We start from the raw sequence: 24,233 nt of genomic DNA, 5'->3' as shown, positions 1-24,233 counted from the left end.
GCTCTTCTGGCCATGGGCACTGTGTGGGAATAGGCCTGTTGCCCCATTCCCTGTGTACTGAAGCTGGAATTACTACTCAAGAGTCATGGTGAGGTTTTCAGCGATTCCAGGAGAAAATCGATCCTGCTTTGGCAAAAGGTGTGTCTGGTCATGGAGTTGTGTCTAAAGCAGAGGAGGTTCTCTGCCAGCAGGGCCAGCCCCCCACCCCCACCCCCCCAGTCACATCACATAAACAGTCTTCCTGGGACCTGGGGCATTTTCATTCCACGGGGCACCTATGGACTGAGGTCTGTGAAGGCGACACAAATTGAGGAAGGTGGGGCCATGTATCTTCCTGGTCAGTTGTGATCAAGTGTTTACTTTGAGGGGACAGGGCAGGGAAGGAAATATTAGTTTGCCTAATGTGACCTCAGTAATTCATGTAGCTTCTAGTGGGCTGGAAGTGGTCATGATCAAAGAGCTCCTCCACTCCTTGGCTGGAAACCCCGCCAGGCCTTCTGCCTTAATTGAGAACAACTTTCCTGTTCAGATTTGCATGAAAAAGGTGTGTGTGTGTGTACACACACACATATTTGCTGCCCAACCATTAAAATTAACTTTTTTGCCCAAATAAAGGAACTTAAAAAAATCAGTTTATCTAAGGGCAAAATTACTATTTTCTATAACACACTCACTCCTTTGTAGAGGTCAGGTCTGGCTTCTGTCAACGAAAACTTTTCTATGAAGTGTGCTGGCTCTACCTCTTCAGCGGATGTGGGCCAGAGGGGCAGGGCTGCTCTTCTGGGCAAGGGGAGTCCCCACGAGAACTGCCACTTTGTGCACAATGTTAGCCCCAGAGGAAACCACACAGCAATGATTGCAACCCCTCAGCATGTTACAGAAGAGCAACCCGAGGTCTTGCCCACAGTTTATACTCAGCAACCCTGGAATGGCCCAGGATTCCTGACCCTCCCACCTAGCACTTTCCACAGTTACCACCCATGAAATGCAAGAATTAAAATGTGATCAAAAGGAGGCTCTACCAGGCTGCCAGGGGCGGGAAGTTTATATTTGTGTCTACAGATGCAACTGCACTCCTTCCTGCCCCACAGCAAGAGCGTGTATCTGTGTGCCTCACCGGTAGGTGTCTTCTGAGTAGGTTTTCTGAACATAGTCCTGCAATTCCATCTGTGCCTTTTCTTGGAATTTTTCAATCTGGCTTGTGCTGGTCAAACCTGGATGATCTGAAAAGAGAAAAGTGCCCCCAAATTGCCCTGTGTATTTGGAAAGCCTCACTTGGCAGACTTCTTAGTACTTATTTTTAGTTAAACCTCTGACAAATTTCTCAAGTACAATATAGATTGAACCCTGAAGGTGGGTCTGGTTTGGATATTACTGCTAAAACACTGGCTTTTGCTCTGTACTCTGCCAAGGCCTGAAGGTTCCCAGGAGGGGGCTGGGCTCCTCAGTGGTCACACCAGCCTCAGCAGCCCCACCTGGCTTGGTTCTGGACATCTGGCTTCCTACCACTCTAGAAAACAGATATTTTAGAACTATCACCCAAGATTAGAAATAACCATTTACCTCCTACGTATTTAATCACATAATTTCTCCCATTTATATTAGCTATTTTTTCATTCACGAGTGGATGGCTGGGGAGGAAGGGAGGGTTAAGCTGTGCCCAAATCCCACTATTAAGGGCAGGACAACAGTCAGCCTGAGTGACCTCTGGAGGTTCAGAGAGAACAGCTGAGAGGGGGGCAGCGAGGCCAGCCGGACAGTTCTGCTGCCTCTTTTTCAGGTGCTGCCCTACAGGGACAGCTGAACTTGGGCACTTTCGGTCTGTACTGGAGAACATATGCTAACACAACCTGAAAACTGGCAAAAAGGAAAGCAAAAGAAATAAAAACAAAAGGACATTGAGGAGGTGCCTGGGTGGCTCAGACGGTTGGGCGTCTGCTTTCGGCTCAGGTCATGATCTCCAGGTCCTGGGATTGAGCCCCACGTTGGGCTCCCTGCTTGGTGGGGAGCCTGCTTCTCCCTCTCCTTCTGCCTCTCCCCCCTGCTCATGCTCTGTCTCAAATAAATTAAAAAAAAAAAAAGACACTGGATGGTAGTATGCCAAAGTCTTGTTTGGCCAATGGTTTAAATTAGGATACAGAATAAATCTATTCAACATACGAAGTCACCAGGAACCACGGCATATCTTTGGGACTGTAAAGGCACCAATTTAAAAGAATGTGTTTATGTTAGCTAGCAAAGCACACCTATTAGGAGACTATTCGGTCACAATCTGACTGATGACTTGACAACAAGTTCATGTTCAGAAATATCAGTAGACACAGATAGAAAACTGTTGTGAGTCCCCACCACATATCTTACCGGGGCTAAAGAGAACTATAGCTTTAAGGTATGCATACTCATAGCCGTCTATATCCAGCTTTGCCATACTATTACAGAACTCCTGAAGCTTCCAGATGTGCTCCATGACTTGCTTTATCCGGTCTCCAGAAAGTTTATCTAGAAAAGAACATCACAGATCCCCTGAGAAAGGCTGGTAAGAACAATGACATGAGCTTCTTTGAGGAGCCAGAGATTGAAAGAGAAAATAATTTCACTTTTTAATGGAAAACCAGTTACCTTAAGATGGTTAGGAGCCTCATTTTCCAGGTGAAGGTGAAGTGACAATAGGTATACCCAAATGCCACTCTGCCGTATATTCTGTCTCAGTAACAAACCCCTAGACCACTGATTCTCCCTGGCCCTACTTTGGAGTAGGGCCTATAGATGCAAATTGATAGTTCCTTTTATTCTGTGCTTAAGACCCGTAAGTCAACTCTTTTTTTTAGATTTTATTTATTTGTTTGACACAGAGAGAGAGACAGTGAGAGAGGGAACACAAGTAGGGGGAGCGGGAGAGGGAGAAGCAGGCTTCCCGCTGAGCGGAGAGCCTGATGTGGGACTCAATCCCAGGAGCCTGGGATCATGACCTGAGCCGAAGGCAGATGCTTAACGACTGAGCCACCCAGGCGCCCCCGTTAAGTCAATTCTTATCAGTGGTCAGGCGCTCTAAAGTCTCTGCAGGCATTTAATAAAGGTTTATGGACCTGACCATTAAATGCTGACATTTTTTAGTTGTGACAACCATGTTTATATGTTACCTATTTTAATCTTCCTGATAATATGTGCTGAAGGTATTAGTATTATCACATGCAATTAAAAATAAAGGGTAATTAAGGGGTGCCTGGGTGGCTCAGTTGGTTAAGTGTCTGACTCTTGATTTTGGCTCAGGTCATGACCTCAGGGGTGTGAGATCAAGCCCTGTGCTGGGCTCCTTGCTGGGTGTGGAGCCTGCTTAGGATTCTCTCTCTGCCCCTCCTCCCCCACTCCCTCTCTCTCAAAATGAATGAATGAATGGATGAATGAATGATAGCTAATCCTCACTTGTGAACAAATCTAACTTAAATGCAACCAAATGTTATATTACTATTCCAAAGGAATAACCAGATAAAGTTGTAACTAGGTCACTCGATTCCTAGATAATCAAACATCTCGAATGCCTAATTAAAAGTGCAGCTCAACTGCAATTTAGCATCAAGTATTAGTCCTGAATGCTGGGCATGCTCCCTTGAGACCGTGTCTTTGGTGCACTCTGGGCTCAGAGCATGTGGAGAGACCGCACTGGCTATCTCCTGGTCCGGATCTTTCTAGAAAAGAGTAACATGTTCATTCACGAGAGAATGGGTGAGGCAACTAAGTCCTGTGTGGCCAAATTTGTGCCCAACTCTTCTACTTGCTCTTTCACTTGGGGCAAATCAAGGCCGACTGCAATCACAGTCCCTCTAAGGCTGTGAGAACTTGTTACATGGGAAAGCGCAACCCGTTGTGAGAGAATAGAAAGTATGTATGCTGGTCTCTGCCCCCCCGGTTCCTGGCACAGAGCTCTTGAAGCCCTTGTAATTTCTAAGTGGTAAGAGCATTAGCAGCATCTCTTGGTCTAATACTTGTTTTTGACCCTATCCCTGACAAAGAGCTCCTAAAACCCTTGTAAATTCTTACATGTTAAGACCACTAGGAGCATCTTTTGTTCCACTGAGGTGACTCTGGGTGGGACCCCTAACGGCCCCTGGAAAGACTAAAGCACGCTCAGAAGGTTGGAATTTCCAGTCCCATCCCTCATCCTACAGAGAGGGGAGAGGGGCTAGAAATGGACTTAATAACTGATCATGCCTACATAGGAAGTATCCATAAAATCCCAATATGGGGTTGAGAGAGTTTCCAGGTTGGTGAACACATGCACACCGGAAGGGCAAAGCACCCCAAGTCCACAGGGACAGAAGATCCTGTGCTTGAGACTCTCCTAGACCTCACGCCATACATCTCTTCATCTGGCTGTTCATCTGTATCCTTTATCCTTGAGTTCTGTGAGCTATGCTAGTGAATTATCCAACCCGAGGGTTGCTACAACCTCCAGTCTATATAGCAGGTTGGTCAGAAGCACAAGTGATAGCCTGGACACGTGTGTGTGTGGGGGGCGGGGGGAGGGTCTCATGGGACTGAGCCCTTAACCTGTGGGATCTGACACTATGTCTGACAGTGTCAGAATGGAGTTAAATTGTTGTATACCCAGGTGGTGTCTCAGAGAATTGCCTGTTGTGGGGAAAACACCCCCCACACTGGTGACCACACATGTCAGAAGTGTTCTGTGTGAGTAGTAAAGGAGACACGCAGGGTAGAGAAACACAGTAAAGAAGAACTAGGTTTTTTTCTTTCACCCACACAAGTGAAAAACTACAGTTTCTTCCATTTATACCTGTCAATCAAGATGAAAGTGTAAGCTGTGATTATTCTGAAAACATCACTAAATACCTATGTATCAGGAAGCTGGCAACTTTTTCAATTATCTTTTTTTTTCCTTTCATATTCCTTGTATGAAAAGAAGACAGGTGGAAATTTAAATGTTCTCACTGGTAAAGGCCCCAGGACTTAAACGTTAAGCTACCCTCAGCCTGTGGAAGCTGTGGGACACTGTGGCCGGCCAGTTTGCAAGGGGCCGGCCTGAACCAAGACCCACTCCCCCACAGCCCCAGCCCTACCTTCCTGGATGCTGTTCTGCAGGTGGTTGACAATGGCTGCCAGGATAGTGGAGAGACTCATGACCTGGGCACACTGGGCCAGGCCGAGGGTGAAGAGCTCGTTCCAGCAGGCCCGCACCAGGCTGGTGTTGCAGTCCTGCCTGGGGACACAAGGTCAAGGTGGGTGTGGGTACATGCTGGTATTCTCCAGGTCCCAGCTTGCCCCAAACAAGTAGATCCAACAAGCATTTCTTGAAAGTCTATGGTATGTCCAGGATCATTCTCCAAAAATACCACTGTCTGTGAATCTCTTAACTAAAGTCCCTCTGAGGATAAACTATTTTCTTAACAAAGACACTTTAGACTTCAGTAATGAGAAATCGAGATGGGTATGACTCAAGTGTCATCTCCTACAGCCCCCTAAACCCACAGTAGCCCTGGTGTGGCTGTTAGAGATGCTGCAGCGATCCAAAGACTAGGAGCTGAGTGTGGTCTCTGACACAGCCCGCACCTATGCTCAAGGACAGAGGGCCTGTGAGCCCTGCAGGGGAGGGGCCGGCACTGGGGCGCAGAGAAAGGGGCCAGCCATGCCAGCTTTCAGCCCTGTCTTAGAGGATTTATACTCAGGATGGCCTGGTTGGCTCACTGTGAACGGTATGACCTTATCTGAGAAGCCCCTAGATGCAGCCTCACTCTACTTGTCTCAAGATTTCAGACAACTCCTGCCTTCTGTTGCACTCCATCCCTGGCTCTTAGCACCAAGTCCTCAGCATATGGAGAAGGCCTGAGAAAAGTTGAGGAACATCGAAGCACTGGCAGCCTTGGTCCTCTGCTCCCAGTCCACAGAGTGTATTTAATAAGACAATCAGGGTCACTGGAGCAAGATCCTAGGTGCAAACTAGAAGGGCCCTCAGATACCTTCCAGGCCATTCCTAACAAGGAGAAGGCTCTTGCCGAAGGATACATATAAAGGAAAAGGCCACTTACCCAAGTGCCTGAAAGGCTGGGATTGACCTGGCCCAGTGCATGGAGAGGAAAAGCAGGCGGGATGCTGACTCGCAGATGTAGTGCACGTTGAGGTACTCTGGCATTGGGCTGGGCATTGTGAGCTGGAGAAGAGGAGGCACACAGCACAGGAGGTGACAGAGAGACAGGGCATGGCTTTGTCTGTCAACATGAACTGCTGTCACGTCTCAACAACTATGAGAGCCTGAATTGTGATGATCTCTGATGCTGAAGTTCCTGTGCAGACCCATCCTTACGAAGCCCGTGTCCTTTGCAGTGGGGGGCTGGCACCAATGCCCCGTAATCTCTTGCCCAGTGAACTAGGCTCTGATGGCAGTTGGAATGTGGTCAATGATGGTGACCTCCCAGGCCACTCACACAAAGCACATACTCTTCAACTCTTGCCTCAGCTAAATTGGTATTTCTTCTAAGGCAATTCCATTTTGAGCCATAGGTTAAAATCTAAATTAAATCGGGTAATAGGGATCAACTTCATGGCTAGTAGGCATTTGGTAGGTGGCCTCAGGGTAGCAGTGAGTGAGAGCTGAGCAGAAGCCTATGTGGTGGGAGGATGAGATCTCACCACCAGAACGTTCAGGACTGGGCTCCAGAGCTCCACTGTCCAGAAGGAGAATTAATGCCTTTGATGCTGGAATCCCACTGGTGACCTATATTCTTGGCACTGGTGGGCAACTATGAGCAGGGACCCAGTCTTCCTAAGTGATTGGTCAGGACTCTCTAGTAAAGAACACTGGGGGAACAGGAAGACATAGTCTGTAGCCCTAGAAACTGAGAGGGCTTTGGGGAACCTGGCATTGTCTTTCGGAAGTGAGGCCAGTGAAGGAGCATGTGGGGAAGACAGCCTTCTTCAAGGAGGTAGGAGGTCTGTTTTCTGTGGCTCGAGACAGCAAGCAGTCAGGACCAGTAGTTAGAAATGAGGGCTGGCTGCGTGCGTGCTGGAGCAAACACAGGTGCCTGCCTGAGCCTATGCTGGAGCCAGGCCATCCCAGAAAGCAGAAGAGGCAGAGTAGTCCACTAAAAGCCCTCGATGGGCAGCACCATGTCAGCCCCACCTGGCAAGGATAGGCCACACTTGCTTCAGGGTGAATTACCTTCAGAGGCAAAATACTGTGAGCAAAACATGAGTGACAATTCTTTCTAATGAGAATACTGTTCTGGAACACAAGGTCTGGATCCAAACAAAAGCCAACAATACGAAAATGAACTCACTGCAAGATTTTAGCTTCAAACTGCAGGCTGGGGAGGCTGGGGCATGTGATTAGGCTGAATGCACTCACCTTAAATGTGACATGAGTGTCTGAAAGGAGGGGCCCTTCGACCTCGATGATGGGTGTGGACTGGTCTCTGCTGATGACATGGATGCCCCCTCCACCACTGGCGTCTATCCCATCTGCTAGGCTTGGAGGTGAGGAGCTGTCTGTGGTATTAAGTGCTTTAGCTAAGGTATCAAATGCCCTGTAAGCAAAAATGAAGCAGGCAGTGTTGTGAATCCCTAGCTTTTAGGAGGAACAGAACTCTAGCTGAGACCTAATCTAGAAAAACAAGGCGATAGGGAAAAGATCATTCAAGTCTACCTGCTGGGGGAAGGGATAATGAGAGCTTCTGTGTACGGTCTATACATCATCATGGGCACTAAGCAATATAGTATTTATTTTCACACATAATTTCTATTTTTCACAACTACTCTCCAAGGTAAAACCCTCTCTGTTTTACAGATATGAAAGCTGAGGCTTAGGGATGTTAAATAACTTTTCTAATACCAACCACCCGGTGAGTGGTGGAACCAGAACTCTACCCAACTCAAATCCCATTCTCTTTCCATTGGATCTAGATCTTAATTTTGCTATCAGGCTGCAAGAGAATATGAGGACCAGGGGTGCTTGTGTGGCCTGGCAAGATGGGCAGGAGCGGCCAGTCCCACAGGGAAGGGGCAAACACGAGAGCCAGGCCACAGGGAAGAAACGCTGCCTGCAGTCAGTTACGGGTGTCTGGGATCAGCTAATGCCATCTGTCAGTAACACCCTGATGGACTGAAGTTCTAGACTACTTGGAAAAAAATATACATGAGAAAAATTGGCTAAAACAGAAGTGGGAAAGGGGACAAACTACTAATATTTAGTCAAAATAAACAAAGACTGATACAAGTAACACCTGTCTACTGAAGGGTTTTCCCTGCTTCCACTGAATCACTCCATTTCCTTTTTCATTGTTTGGAATGAAAAGCAGTTTTGATTGTTTTATATCACGTAATATAAATGGGTCCATGTTCCCATAGTCAAAATGTGAAAGACAGATGTGCAGGAACACTGTGACGATTTTACAATCCCTGAATAAATACAGGGTGGGTGTCAAATGCTGCCACCCGCCCTCCCGCAGCAACAACTGAGTGTGCACATCATGGGGGAGCCTCCACACTCATGGCATCATACCGAGTAATCTCACTCGCAGACTGGTCCTCCGGCTGCATTTCTGAAGTGTCACCATTGTTCAGGGATTCACTTAGGTTGGCAAGAGAGGTTACTACATTTGCCAGTGTACCCAGAGCTCCCTGGCTTGTTTCAGCCTATTAAACACAAAATAAGAACATTAAAGATGAACACAAACACCCACAAAAAAGGCTCTCAGGCCAATGAAGGTATAATGTTAGTTTAAAAACAGCTTCTAGGGTGTCTGGGTGGCTCAGTTGAGCGACTGCCTTTGGCTTAGGTCATGATCCTGGAGTCCCGGGATCGAGTCCCGCATCAGGGAGCCCGCTTCTCCCTCTGACTTTCCTCCCTCTCATGCTCTCTCTCTACCATTCTTTCTCTCTCTCAATAAATAAAAATCTTAAAAAACAAAAAACAAACAAAAAAACCAGCTTCTATGGGGGGCGCCTGGGTGGCTCAGTCGTTAAGTGTCTGCCTTCGGCTCAGGTCATGATCCCAGGGTCCTGGGATCGAGCCCTGCATTGGGCTTGCTGCTCTGCGGGAAGCCTGCTTCTCCCTCTCCCACTCCCCCTGCTTGTGTTCCCTCTCTCGCTGTGTCTCTGTCAAATAAATAAATAAAAAAATCTTAGAAAAAATAAATAAAAACAGCTTCTATGGGGTATGATCTCAACAGGGCAGCAGTGGGGAGATCTTTTTGGTGATGGAAGAGTTCTATGTCTTCATTGTGGTGGTAGTTACACAAATATATGTAATACATTTGTAATATATATGTATATATGTAATATATACATATAAAATATATGTAATAAGGTAACAGAACAAGAGACAAACTGGACATCAGCAAAATTTAAATTTTTGTGCTTCAGAAGATACTAAGAAAGTTAAATGGGGCACCTGGCTGGCTCAGTGAGTGGAACGTGTGACTCTTGATCTCAGGGTTGTGAGTTTGAGCCCCATGTTGGGTGGAGAGATGGCTTAAAAATAAAATCTTAAAAAAAAAAGCCATTAAGAAAGTAAAAAGACAACCCCCCCTTTCCACACACAAAAGGTAACCCACAGAATGGGAGGAGGTATTTGCAAATCATACATCTTAATAATGGTTTAGTAGCCAGAATATCTAAAGAACTCTTACAGCTCAATAAGACAAATGAGTTAAAAAAAATGGGCCAAGGATTTATTTATTTTTAAAGATTTATTTATTTATTTGAGAGAGTGAGAATGAGAGAGAGGGAGAGAGAGTACATGAGAGGGGGGAGGGTTAGGGGGAGAAGCAGGCTCCCCGCTGAGCAGGGAGTCCGATGCGGGCCTCGATCCCGGGACTCCAGGATCATGACCTGAGCCGAAGGCAGTCGCTTAACCAACTGAGCCACCCAGGCGCCCCTGGGCCAAGGATTTAAACAGACTTTTCTTCAAAGAGGATATACAAGTGGTCAATAAGTTCATGAAAGGATGTTCAACATCAAAGAAAATGCAAATCAAAACCACAATGAGATACCACCTCACACCCAACAGGATGGTTATAATCAAAAAGATAGTAACAGGTGTTAGGAGGATGTGGACAAAGTGGACCCTCTCACACACTGCTGGTGGGAATGTGAAATAGTGTAGCTACTGTGGAAAACAGTCTGGCAGTTCCTCAAAAACTTTAAACACAGAGTTACCATATGACCAGCCATTCCACCCTACGTACATACATAAGAGAAATCGAAACGTATGTCCACAAAAAAACTTGTACCCAAATGTTTGTAGCAACACTATTATAATAGACAAAAAGTAGAAACAACCCAAATGTTCGTCAGCTGATGAATGGATAAATAAAATGTGGTTCAGCCACTCAATGGCTTAGTATCTGGCAAAAAAAAGGAATGAAGTGCTGATACATGCCACAACATGGATGAACCTCGAAAACAGTATGTCAAGAGAAAGAAGCCAGTCACAAAAAGCCATATATTGAAAGATTCCCTTTATATGAAATGTCCAGAATTGACAAAACCATAGTCAGAAAGTAGAGTAGCAGTTGGTGGGGGCTGGAGCAGGGGGAGAGGGAAGTGATGGCTTAATGGGTGCAGGGCTTCTTTTTGGGGTGGTGAAAATGTTCTGGAATCAGGTAGTGGTGATGGTCGTATAGTCTGTGAATGTACTAAAACCACTGCACTGTACACTACAAGTGTGAGTTTTCTGGTACATGAATTATATCTCCACTAAAAAAAAAAAAAAAAAAAAAGAGGAAAGCCAAAGACATATGCAAACAAATAAACCAAGACAGGTAGACAGAAATGTCTGTTGTGTCTGGGTCACGAAAGTGAAAAACTAGAACAGTGGAAAAGATCCTAAGCAGAGCACTGCTTCATACATCACAGAACAACCACATAACAGAGTATCGTGCAGCTGCTGAAAGATGCGGGCTGTCACGTCAGGGAGAAAGAGAAAGACCAGTTGGCCCGCACCGCTCAGGTGTTGGCCGTGGGCGCCTGGGATCTCTGTGAGAGCTGTTATTTAGTCAAAGTACACTGTTTTGAATTTTAATAAAAGTAGAAGGTTTAAAAAACAGCCTCTGGGCGCCTGGGTGGCTCAGTCGTTAAGCGTCTGCCTTTGGCTCAGGTCATGGTCCCAGGTTCCTGGGATCGAGCACCGCGTGGGGCCTCCCTGCTCGGCGGGAAGCCTGCTTCTCCCTCTCCCTCTGCCTGCTACTCTACCTACTTGTTATGTCTTCTCTCTGTTCCAAATAAATACATCTTTTAAAAAAACAAAAAAGAGCTACCTTTAGGAGCTTTGTCTATATCCTATTATTCATGACACATGCCTGGGGTGGGTATGGTCACTTCCACAGCACAGAGGAAGGAGCGGGGTGGAAGCGCATGTCTGAGTCTGCAGCTCTTGCTCGTCACTACTACTTAAATACCACGCAGTGCCCGTGTCCGTTCTCTTCCGTCCTGTGACCACGACTAACTCCTCACTTCCTGAGTGCTCACTGTATGCTGCAGGCTTTATACAAGTTAACTCACTCAAGTTTGCCAGCACCCCGTGTGGCGGTCCTGAGGGAAGCAGGGATGTAGGAAAGAGGGCGCATGGCTACCAAGAGTGGCGCTGGGCTCTGGACCCAGGGCCAACCAACTCTGGAGTCTCTTGGTTCTCAGTCTCTGTGTGGACGGCACAACACAAGAGCTGCTGGGAAATCCTTTGGTAACCAGATCTTAAGGTTATCTGGGCCTTCCCTTCAGGCTTCTGGTTTCTCTCCACCCTACCATGCATCCATCACTGTCCTGTCTACTTGACGGCAGCAAGCCAGGTGTGATGTCACACATAGCACCAGGGCCCAAAGACAGGAAGCTCGAGGCCCAGCCTCAGGACCACAGGACGGAGGGCCGCTTTTAGTGCCAGCCAAGAGCTCTCACTGATGCCTTTCTTTCTCGAGAGGATGTTCCTCATGTACTGGGTGGTCACAGCGATGTGCACGTGGACTGACGAGAAGGAAGCCTGCGGGTAGCGCCGCTTTGGCTCTCAGGGCAGTAGTTCCACCAGCACCGTTCCCAAGTCCCTCCTTTTAGAGAAGGAAAACTGGAACTCAGCCATGGCTTGCTGCTACTTCATCATTACTGGGTCACATCAGGAACGAGATGAGAAATATAATCAATTTTCTTGCCTGGATAAAACCCTTCCCTTAGGTATCTTCATGGGGGTTAGCCAGCTTTCTCTCTCTCCTGATTGACAAACACCTCCACCTCTGTTCACAACATGTTAAATTCCCTATGGTTGATTTGCTCTTAGTAGTTCTGCAATTGTGAGAATCCTGCCTGAACTTCCTCCTGCAGATCATCTAATTAAAAAGAGTGGGGTGGGGGTGGATAATGTAACACTGTGTGTCAACCATGCTTCAATTAAAAAAAAAAAAAGAACTAAGGGCTTTTGCAAAAGGCCATCTGAGGATAAGCAGCCATTTCCCCAGCACACCAGTAGTTTGCTAATGTGTGTACTGCGGTGGGGTGGGGGTGGTTACTGAGATGAGAGCCACTGAATTTTCACCAAACTGAACTCTAGACCCTGACATGTAATAATGACTATAACCAGCCAGCCCCGAGTTTCTGGAAAGCTGTCAACATCCCTAAAACAAATCATAGGATGCTGTATAAGAAATAAGAGATGTAGAAGGCTATGCTTTCAAGGTAGTCTCAGAAGGCCAAGAAGAAGGTGGGCACACAAATTTAGAGAAGCAGTCTGCACTGCAACATAAAGGTGGAAGAGAAGGCATAAGTAGACAATATCACCTTGGAATCCGTGGCCAGGAGAACTGTACCATCCTCACGTATCAAAGGCTGTTGGATGTTCACAAGCATCCCTGGATCAAGAAGACCTGTTTGTCTATTTAAGACATAAAGAAACCCAGAGTAGCTTCCAACATTTAACACAGTATGATCATGCTGCATTGCCCTGTCCCTTCTACATCTGCAAAACTGCCTGAATAGCAGAAAAGCTCTAACTAGACTCAGCCATCGAGTGACTGAACCACCCACCTTCTCTCTAGAATGAGATGAGCACAAAGCTGGGCCTACAGCCTGAGACAGGATGCCACACAGATACACATCCCCTTGGCTTCCATGCAGACTGCAGACTGTGGCCGCTTTGTTAAATAAAGTTAACTTGATCTTCAGAATATCACCAAGGAATTCTCAACTCTAGTTCTCACTAGGATACAGTTTGGATTTCTTGTTTTCCCTTTCTGTTCCTTTTAAATGAAGTTCGATAGATCACGTGGGGGAAAAAAGACATAAGTTAACTTGTGTTAACTATTTGGGACTACCTGGGGACTTAGGCCTTTTGTCTGTACTGCAGAAAAACCCCATCTTGAATTGCAGAGCAATTTATGAATAACTATAGGACATAACCCCAAGGCAGGAGAAAAACCCCATCTTAAATCAGCCATCCTCAGGTCTGTCCACAGGCGTGACCGAAGCACCTCCGAAAAGGGTGGGAAGAGGCAAGACAAGGCTGAAGGCTGTGGCAGTGGGGAGGGAGCCACATAAGCTCCCTCCAAGGAATATCCATGCCTCCTCTAATCAGCTCAAAGGCTGATGGTAGTGCTGCCCTTTGTCAAATCAGGGACTGACCTTGCTCCGTCTTTATCTGCCACAAACGTGGGAGTGGCTATCAGAGGACTTCTCAGGTCCTTCCGGATATAGATTTTCTCAGTTGAAGCAGCACAATTGCTTGGTTTCTCCCGTTGTACATCAAAGGGCTTCCGTTCACTCTGCACAGCTTAAATCACAACATAAATATTCACGTTTAGACGAAGGAGTCAAGTCATTAAAAAACTACATCCTTTGTAGTAAAGTCAGGGATCTTCCTTAGTAAGTCTGCTACTATAGGGATGATAAGCTCCAGTGCTAGGCACATCCAGCTCAGTTTTCAGGGGAGTTTTCAGCCAAAGCAAAGTTCAAAGCCAAACAATGCCATGCTAAGTGTAAAGAGTTCAAGCTCATTGCCTGCTAAGAAACTTCAGCATGGCATTTGCATGGCCTTGTGGGGGGCCCACACTGAGCTCTCTGGGTTTGCACTTTTTGCTGCTCACAAAAGGCACTCTCCCGGAAGAGAAACACCCATCTTCAAGTGGGCCCTTAACAGAGAGCTTGTCTGATGCATGTGTCATAGAGAACTTTTCTAATGTCCAACTCAAGTCTGCATGGCTTCTGCAAACTATTTAATGGGATATCAATTTTCTATAACACCAGCAGTCTCTCCCTTCAGCAATCTGGTCTGAGAGAGGTATATGGGCCAGAAACAACCGAAGGAAATAAAGATCTTTTTAAAAGAAAGAAAGGATGAACCCCAGATCCAATATGTAAGAAAGCTAAGGGGTTCTATTGAGACAAAGAACCTATGGCTGAGAGAGGTGCCATGTCCTCCCCAGGCCTCACAGCTCCGAAGTGGCAGAACTGGGGTTTGATACTCCAAAGCCTGTGTTCACCCCACTGTGCTGTGCTGCATGCAGAGTTATCTGGAGGAGGTTTCCACACACACCACAGGGAAATGACCAATCGCAGCAGCATGGGTGCTGGATCACCTAGCTGACCCAGAATGGAAACAAAAGGAAGCCTCAGTGGTTATTTTCCTCTTAGAGTATTTTAAAGCCAGGTATAGAAATCTCGCTTTCTCTCAACTTGCTAACTCAAGTGGCTTGTTCATACAGTTACTCACATTCCATTTTCATGCCCATCTCTAAGCATTTCTTCAGCCGGCAAAACTGACAGCGGTTCCGGTGGTGTTTATTGATGATACAGTCTTGGTTGCTCCGGCAGCTGTAGGTCAGATTTTTCCTTACACTCCTTTTGAAGAAACCTTTGCAACCTTCACAACTGACAGCCCCATAGTGCCGGCCTAAAAGGAGAAAGTGTGTGTGAAACAGATCACCAAGATAAGAGGTGATCCATCACAGGCCCTGTGTCTAAGGTAAGGCTATCAAAGTAACTGGTGCACAGTGTCCGGTGCCAGCAGCCATGGGACAACCACGAGCCTGAGCATGAAGCACAGCACTTAGGTTCTTCCCCTAATTTTCCTATAATCTTTAAAGTAGCCCTGTGATGTCATGATAGAAAAACAGAAGCTCAGATCGGTTACGTGACAGCTGGTATATGGCATGACCTTAATGCTTTTAGTACACGAAGGACCTAACATGCAGCAGCAGCTCACGGAGGATGGCTGAGCCATCCTGCCCACTTGTGCACACCTGCTCCTGGCTCTGCAGAGCTGGGCTTGTGAAGCCACTTGTTGCTCCTGTCCTGCCGACGGTGGCACACAGCAGAAGCATGCTTGAGCTGCTTTAGCACACAGGGCCCTACTCCTCCCTATACTCCCTCGGTGTGAGTCACGTCCTGGGCCCTACAGCTACCCTGGGGGAAGCGCAGGGGCTGTGGTTATGTAGGCCCAAGGTGAAGGAAGGGTGCATGCTATGTGGCTCACTTGGATTAGGTATTCAGACTCTTTTGGAAACACAGTTCTAGAAGTACATTTATTACATACAATTCTTTTTTTCTAATCTTGTTTACTTTGGTGTCTCTAACTTCTAATGAATGATGACATTAAAAAGAGCCCCCCATCTCAGTTTACCCTTGCAAATACACCAAGCGCTTCCACATGCATCACACCTCCTTTGCTTCCAGCTGACAGAGACCATGGATATGCTCTCCTGGTTTGATCTTCTGTAACTCAATACCATAGCTACATTGCACATTTTATAGGATCATCGCTGATGGCAGCTACTGAGCGTCCCACTGTCCTGAGCTGGAGCATGCAGAGCCATTCCCCAAGTGTGTACTTGGAGGGTCTCAATTTTATGCCTTGAAGAGTAGTACTAAAATTGCTGTGTAGACATCATTTTTCCTTCCTTGCGGTATTTCCTTAGCCTCCCTAGCCCTTAGAGTGACCTCTGATATCTGGAGACTGTGGCACTGCAAGCCTATGACTAGGCCATTCCTTTAAGCCCAGAAGGCGACTGACAAATGGGGAAGCCAAGCAGACTCTGTGGCCTCTTTGTCATGTCCATGCTTCATTCATCTGTTTAAAAGCTTGCAGAGTGCCTCTCCTGGCTGAGCAAGAAGATATAGAGATGGAGGGGCCACACATGGTTCTTGCTCTAACAGAAAGAGCCCCTTCTGGTGTGGAAGACAGGCCTGTAAGAATCAATTATAAGAGAATGTAACAAATGCCAGAGCAGTCTATACAGAAGGACGATGAGGACACAGACAGCACTGGCTTCAGCAAAGGGATGGGATGGGCTAGGTTTTGCCTTGTTCAAGATAAAGAGTGGGAATAGAGGCAGAGCAAATGGTACCATGAGCTAGGACGGCGCTGGAGCTTCTGACCTCTGTGGATGTTTGTCTGGGCTGTCTTCCTAAGATGCTTGGTCCCACCTTTTTTTTTTTTTTTTTTTTGCTTGTTTTAACTAGGACCACAAAGTGTCCAAAGTTCCTGGGAATTCTGTGACTACAGAATAAAGTGGAACCGATCACAAAACCCAGGCCTGTGCCCGGAACACAGCTGGAAGAGTACCTTATTAAATCCTTCTCTATCCTGTGCTCATTTCAGCGGCACCTATACTAAATACTCCTCCGTCCTGCCTGCCTGCCTCACCTTCTACAGCTTCCCGGCATTAGCAGGCTGAAGACTGAACTTCTGGACCAGACACCATCTCCAGTTTCCTTTCACCCACATCCTAACCACAGAAGTCCAGGAGCTCTTCTCCAAAGACACCATGGGTGTGGACAGTAAATTCACCGGGCCCTGGCTCCACCAGCCAGAACGCCCTCCTGCTTTACCCAACACACACACACACACACACACACACACACACACACACACACACACACACACACACCCTCAACCTCCAAGCCTCACACAACGTGACTGCCACTGGGGGACCTTGCCTGACCCTACGGCTCCAGCTAGAATCTCATGCTCCCTCCTCCTTCATTACAGTAGTTCCCATACTGGTTTATAGTGAGGGGATGGCAGACAGAGTAAGGATGAAGAAGAAATAGATAACACATCTTGTGAAATAGCAAAGCACTGTGCTAATACTACCTAGATTAAAGAAATGATTGCTTTCTTGGTAGTACGTAAATATTTGACACATAGCCAAGATTTATAAGTCACAGAAACAGTGTCTTGACGACTCCTTTTGATTCTAATAATCTGACAAACTGGTTTGCTTATTTATATCACTACCCCACTCAGAAAAGTGGAGTTCATGTTTTGAAACCTACAAATCAACAGAAAATGTTCTCTCTCCAATAATCCTCCAACCCCCATTTGGTTCAGGATGTTGGACCATGATGTGCACCTATAACCTAGGGTTACTTACCAGAGGCTTTGTCGCCACAGACCACACAGTACTCTACCACCTGCGGCCGCTGGACGTCGGCCTTACCCAGCAAGCGCTCCACAGAAGCAGAGTCCGTGACGATCTAAGAAGAATCAGGAAACAAGCAAAGTGCTGATTAAAAACCAGATCGTTAAACAAACTAATGTTTAACTATAAATTCCTCATCTTGGGTTTCTAAGCAGGAAAACCCTGGGCAGAACTGGGAAAATCCCACCTGACAACTTAACCTGATAACAAGAATGGCCCTGTTGCTCACCTAGACAGTGCCCCTTCAGGGGTGATGGTAGTGGGGGTGGGGGGGGTTTGTCCAAGGTCAGGCACTGGTTTTTACTCACTCTCCTATCTGGCTAGCAAATTGCCCAGGATGGGGGGCCATGTGGAGAATCACATGCAGATGCTCCGACATGAACATACTGCAGGTCTTTCTGGCTCCTTCTCTATTCCCATGAAACAGCTTGGAATGTATGCCGAGAGGCATATTTGGCAGAGAAAGAATGAAGCTTTTTTTTTTTTCCAAGATTTTTTTTATTTATTTGAGAGAGAGAGCGAGAGCGAGCAAGCAAAAGCATGAGCAAGGGGGAGGGGCAGAGGGAGAAGCAGGCTCCCCGCTGAGCAGGGAGCCCGATGTGGGACTCGATCCCAGGACCCTGGGATCATGACCTGAGCCGAAGGCAGACGCTTAACCGACTGAGCCACCAGGGGCCCCAGAATCAAGCTTTATTAATTAAATAACCAGGTCTCTCCTTGAGGCAGCTGTGAGTAGAAGGACTAGAACAGGCGACCTCTGAAACCTGTTGTTTCTCCTTCACTTGCAGGTGACTTTCTAGGTGACAGTGTTACTCATCCGGAAGAATACTGTAACTGACACCAATAGGAGAAAGTGAAAAATAGCTGTTATTAAATAATGTACCAACAATAACCCTTACCATTATTTCTGTATAGTGGGAATATATATAGAAATTACTATGTAGAATGACCTCTTATAGAACATGCAACAAAATCCACAGCCACCTTCTCATGAACAACATAAAAAAGCAGGGAGGAATTTTAATTTCAGTTGGTCAGAATGTACTCTGGGAAAGGAGGCAGAATTTACTAATTGCACTATGAGGAGTCTCAAAAGCGCATTTTTTTTTTTTAAGATTTTATTTATTTTATTTATTTGAGAGAGAGAGAGCACGAATGGGAAGAGGGTCAGAGGGAGAAGCAGACTCCCCGCCAAGCAGCAGGGAGCCCGATGCGGGACTCAATTCCGGGACTCCAGGATCATGACCTAAGCCGAAGGCAGGCGCTCAACCAACTGAGCCACCCAGGCGCCCTCAAAAGTGAAGTTCTGAAAGCTGAACATCACTTGTGCTCTGAACCCAGTCCTATCAGAAGAAAAAACATCTTTTCTTTTCCTTATTTTTCTCCATAGTAGAAAGTCCCTCCCCACTCAAAACACATGGATTCTTAGCAGTATTCACAAGAGCCAAAAGGAGGAAGCACCCTAAACATCCAACAACAGATGACTATATAAGTAAAGTGTGGTCTATGTATATACAGTGGAATATTATTCAGCCTTAAAAAGGAATGCAATTCTGACACAGGCTACAACATGGATGAACCTTGAGGACATTATGCTCAGTGAAATGAACCAAATGCAAAAGAAAAAATATTGTAGGGTTCCACTTTGGTGAAGTCCCTAAAGTAGCCAAAGTCATAAAGACAGGAAGGGGGAGGATGGTTGCCAGGGCTGCAGGGAGAGGAGAGACCCAGAGGCAGCAGTTCACAGGAGCAGGTAAGGACAGAATGAAGAGCTGGGACCAGGCCTGACGATCTGGAAAAGATGAAGTGAGATTTAGGAATAAGTCAGTCCTCATCTGGCTGTAGTCAGCCCTAGGTGGGGCCCCTAAAATATCAGGGGCCAAGGACTGCCTCTGTGCAGCCTTAGGTTAGTTAGAACAATTCTCCAGTGGCCTTAGTACCAGCTTGCTCATGTCAGTCTCCTGTGGGCCACTGACTGTCCTGGCTCAACTTCCATCACATCTAAGCACTGCCTCCTGGGCACCTTGCCACTCACTTGCTGGTTTTTTACTTCAGCCAAAGCAGCAATCTGCCATACTTGTAGGTCCTCAAAGGACCTTCTAGAGATGGATTTGGCCTTCAAGGCAGAGGAAGAGTCAGAAACCGATTTGGTAGCAGAAGTGCTGAAAGGAACGCCTGTCAACAGCCTTACCTGGATCCTGCCAGGGACGAGGTTGTCCGAGGTGGTGAATATGAGCTGCTTGGCACTGGATGTCTCCGGGGAAGCCAGGATCACCTTCCCAGTTCCAGCTCCATCTGGGCTGGTCAGGATGAACTGCTGCTTGGGGGATCCGGAGGCGTCCACTGCGGTGACTATCTGGATCTTCTGTCCTGTCTGCTGGTCTGTTACAATCTACAAGACACAACATGGAGGCTGCTCTCACGGAGTATCATGCGACTTGTGTACTTGCAGATGGTGCTCAAAGTGGTGACCGCCCAGTGCCGTCCTGGAGTCAATGCTGGTCCAAGATGCAATTTCACCAGTGCATGGTGAAATGAGAAAAATAAAACACAACCGTGAGCTTTTCAGAAACCAATTTTCATGGAGCTAATTTTATTTTAGGATGATATCATTCCTACTATTTTAATTAAAATGTCCTTTGGGGCGGTGGTGGGGTACTAGATGAAGGTGGTCAAAAGATACAAACTTCCGGTTTTAAGATAAAAAAAAGTACCGGGGTATGACATATGGCACAGTGACTGTAGCTAACTGCTGGGTGGTGCATCTGAAGGTTGTTAAGAAGGTAGATCCTAAGAGTTCTCATCACAAGGAATAAGCCATTTTTTTCTTTTTCTTTTGTACCTATATAAGATGATGGATATGAACTAAACTTATAGTGGCCATCATTTCATAATATACGTAAGTGAAGTCATTAAGCTGTACACCTTGAATTTATACAGTGCTGTGTGCCAATTATATCTCAATAAAACTGGAAAAAGAAAAATCCTTTCTTTTATGAAATGGAGATAATAATAGTAGATGATAAGTTTAACTTAAAAAAAATGCCCTGTCCTAGGCATAATAAAGTCCAGTGAAGTCCTGACCCTGACTCCTCCAGAGACTCCCACCGTTCACCATTCAGGGGGCCAGCTGTTGGAGTCCGCCTCTTTCCAGAGTCCCTGCCTAACTGCATTGGTTACAACTGAAATAGTTGCTATAGCAAGACGGACTTGTCATTCCTGCTCCTGAAATTCTCTGAAGCTGTTCTACTTTCTGTCCTGCCTTCCTCGAGGCCAAGTGCCCAGCTTTGGAATGCTGCCCACCTTCTCCCTGGGGCACCAGCAGGCTCTCACAGCAAACAGGATTTTGGGGGCTGTTGTGGCTGGGCCTTGGATAAGGGGAGAGGTACTACATCTCTAGCTGGAACTCCCTTCCCTCTACCATATTTATGGGCAGGTCTGGCATCCGTGCTACATCTTGACGGATGCTGACTTGTGACACAGCATTCCAAAGTTCAGACAGCAAACTCACAAAGAATCTAGCACAACAACTTTGCCAACTATCCAATATGGAAAATCAGACAATGCTGGTTAGTTCAAAAAAAAAAAAATGACAAAGATCCAATCACTTCATTATGTTTATGGAGTGTCCACTATATGTCAAACTCTGTTCTTTGTACTAGGGATAGGGACATGAACACAATAGAGCTCCTACCCCGTGGAGTTAACCTTATATGGGGGAAACAGACCATGAACACTGATATTGTAGAGTATCAGTCATGGTAGGTGTCATAAAGAAAACTTAAAAGTAGAGTAAATGGACAAAGCATGTCAAGGGGAAGGAGGCAGGGGGGCTGCTTTAGAAAGAAAGATCTCTCTGATGGAGGTGATGTTGAGCAAAGACCTGAATGAAGCAAGAGAGGAAGCCATGCAAATATGTGGCGAAGTATGTTATAGGCTGAGGGCACAGCAAGCTCAAGACCAGAAAGAGCAGACTGGGAATAGAAGATGCATGAACAAATCCTTAGCTGATGGTGGCGCATGAATCCCAGCATAGCATCATTTGCAACTGGTCAAGGTCAAAAGATCTTGAAGGCTGAAGAACAGATTTAGAGAATGAAAGGAAGTACCTTTCATTGTTACAACCTGTGGCATACACACTCAGAGTCCCCTGGAAAAGTAAAACATGAGACAGAAAACTTTGTAAGAAGAATTCTCTTACACTTTTCCTACCCAATGCTGAACTGAAAGACTGCAGACAGACTGGCTGACACACACTTCTCTCAGCTGCCACAGAAGGCACTCCTACCTTAGTTAAAAGGTAACAAGTTGGCCTTTAGAAGGCCCTTATAACCCTGAGATCTGGGAGTAAAATGTCTGACTTCCTTTTCATGTCTCTCAAAACTTATCTACTTCCTAAATGACTTTCCCTGTTAACAAATGAAATAGTCATGTGATTGAGAGGGATCTCCAATCACCAGCTATAACCAAGGCGAGGCTAGTCGAAGTCCTTCACGTGTTCAGAGGTGACACACTCTGCACCTGAGTACACAAAGTCACTGGCATGTCACCACCTTTGATGCTATTCCCCAGGCCTCTTGGTCAAGGCATGGCAGGTATGGGGCTGGGCAGGGGTGGGAGGTAGGAGTAACTGGGTCCAGCTGCTCTTGGTGACTCTATGTAACATATCCCAAAGCTCAGATTATTTTTTTTCCCCCTAAAGATTCAGGCTCACAAACCCCCAGGGTGACCCTCAGGCAAACAAAGGCCTTGCTGACAAATATCAGCAGGCAGATACCTGTTTAATGAGACCAAGGAAACAAACTGAGGATGTATCCAGACTTATTAAATTTCCCGAGGAGGGGTGGTAAAGATGTGCTGTTGGTAGAATCATGTCCCCCCAAAAGAGATGGTTACATCCTAACCCCCCAGGGCCTGTGAATGTGACCTTATTTGGAAACAGGACCTTTGCAAGTGTGATCAAGTTAAGATGAGTCCATAATGGAAGATGGTAGGCCCCAAATCCAGTGACTCGTGTCCTTACTAGCAGGCCTGTGATGACAGAGGCAGAGACTGGAGTGCTGCAGTTGCAGGCAAGGAACCCTGAGGGTTTCCGGTCACTACCAGAAGCTAGGAAGGCACAGAAGGATGCTTCCCTAGAACCTTACAGCGAGCATGCCCCTAGCAAATACCTGAATTTGGGCTTCAGGGCTCCAGAATTGCGAGAAAATAAATTTCTGTTGTTTTAAGGCACAAAGTTTGTGGTAATTTGTTATGACAGCCCTAGGAAATGAACATAATAGGCAAACTTTATTTAATCTCTTCACTTGGAACAAATGTTCATACTCTCTGCTTGCAAACAGTAACAAATGGGGGGGGGGGAAGAACCTAAGGAGGAATGTCTTGTTTTCTCTGTGACTTTTTTTTTTTTTAAGAAAGAGAGAGAGCAGGGAGGAGGGGCAGAAGGAGAGGGAGAGAATCTTAAGCAGGCTCCATGTTCAGTGCGGAGCCCAACACAGGGCTTGATTCCATGACCCTGAGATCATGACCTGAGCTAAGAATTGGACGTTTAACTGACTGAGCCACCCAGGTGCCCCTCTGTGACTCTTAAGGCCTCCCGAGGCTGGCTACATGGTTAGTACTGCTACAACTCTTGTTTTGAAAAGGTACATTTGTTCCAGTGTGACTGATATATTAGGGACTATCCTGTGCATAATATAAATCTTGTGTTTATGCATGACTTCTCCTAAGAAACAGTACACACACAGAGAATGATCCCCAGGTGAAGTGAGCGGGGTGGGCATAGCCAGCTCAGTACATGTGGTGTTAAGCTTTCCCTGATTTCAGATCACCCCACTCACAGCAACTCAGCAGCTACAATCCTCCCACATCCCCTCCACAAGCAAGCTTCAGGTCTCTTTCAAGGAAAAGTGCCATATTTATGGTTGTCATTATGTGTTTCTTAACCATTTAATGTATGTAAAACCGCAATTTAAATAAGATCAAATTCATACCTGGTTTTTAATGTGTCACCAACAAGTTCTGAATATTATGCCACTAACCCCACATACCCCCATAAGCCCTGTGGTTTCCACTGCAGAATTTTGCACAGTATGCAAATTTTTAGAACACATATGTCACATTATAGCACAGCTGACTACATACTCTACTGGCCCAAGGCCCTCTCTACTTCTACCCCAAAAGGACCTCAAAGATCTGACTTACTGCCATTCTCCTCCATGTTACCCACTCTCTGTTCCAGCCAAGCTGAGCTCGTCATTCATGTTGTAAAGAAGAGTCTGCAAATGGACAGCCTGAAGGCAAAAGACAGCCACTGGATAACTTTTGCTTGACCTCTCAGGGTTTAAAATTTAAAAAACTGGTTGGCACTAGCTGAGGATAGAGTATTTACCATAAGAATCAGACTTACAGTTCTTTTGACAAGCTGTCCCAATCCTTGCCCCCAAGTTACCCTGTGGTTATCAACTGGCTGTGTGTGGTCGCTCCTTTGGATGGGGCACAGGCTCTCTGTTTGGCCCTAATTCCCACCCTGCCCACCTTCTTCACTGCCACCTGGTCCTGTAAACACAGTTTGTGATCCTGAAATAGGGCTTTGCAGCTAGAGCTGTGAATGGAATGCTCATTCTACTGCTTCCCAACTGGGTCACTGTGTAACAGTTATATGTGCTTTCTGAGCCCCTGTTTACATATCTTTAAAAAAGAATTATTACATCTGAAGGCAGATGGTACGAGCCCCAGAATATAAGAGGACCTCGCTAAAAGTATTTCCTGCTCTAAGCTCTCACATACTTGTCTCCTCATTGGGAAGCCTTTTTTACTCCTTTC

The 24,233-nt window shown here is 46.3% G+C and overlaps 1 protein-coding gene across 8 annotated transcripts in view; it reads right to left on the bottom strand.

Moving 5' to 3' along the window:
* The window catches only part of NR2C2 (nuclear receptor subfamily 2 group C member 2), a 93,764-nt gene that overhangs the window by 8,272 nt on the left and 61,259 nt on the right, over positions 1–24,233 (bottom strand). For all 8 annotated transcript variants that reach the window (XR_003608900.2, XR_003608899.2, XR_003608896.2 and 5 more), the window contains 11 exons: positions 19,600–19,800; positions 17,361–17,463; positions 14,699–14,878; positions 13,612–13,759; positions 12,772–12,865; positions 8,510–8,643; positions 7,358–7,535; positions 6,042–6,163; positions 5,076–5,215; positions 2,362–2,499; positions 1,118–1,223 (listed from right to left, as the gene is read on the bottom strand). Coding sequence is in view for 1 of the 8 variants with exons in the window: in XM_028101641.2 (XP_027957442.1) it covers positions 1,118–1,223; positions 2,362–2,499; positions 5,076–5,215; positions 6,042–6,163; positions 7,358–7,535; positions 8,510–8,643; positions 12,772–12,865; positions 13,612–13,759; positions 14,699–14,878; positions 17,361–17,463; positions 19,600–19,800 (1,544 nt within the window). In the remaining 7 variants the exon portion in view is untranslated. The remainder of the gene's footprint in view (positions 1–1,117; positions 1,224–2,361; positions 2,500–5,075; positions 5,216–6,041; positions 6,164–7,357; positions 7,536–8,509; positions 8,644–12,771; positions 12,866–13,611; positions 13,760–14,698; positions 14,879–17,360; positions 17,464–19,599; positions 19,801–24,233) is intronic.

The sequence above is a fragment of the Eumetopias jubatus genome, unplaced genomic scaffold (assembly GCF_037043125.1).
Source record: "Eumetopias jubatus isolate StellerSeaLion01/CBP00866 unplaced genomic scaffold, mEumJub1_p1.0 scaffold_1, whole genome shotgun sequence".
NCBI lineage: Eukaryota > Metazoa > Chordata > Mammalia > Carnivora > Otariidae > Eumetopias > Eumetopias jubatus.
This window is presented reverse-complemented; position numbering and strand designations above follow the sequence as displayed.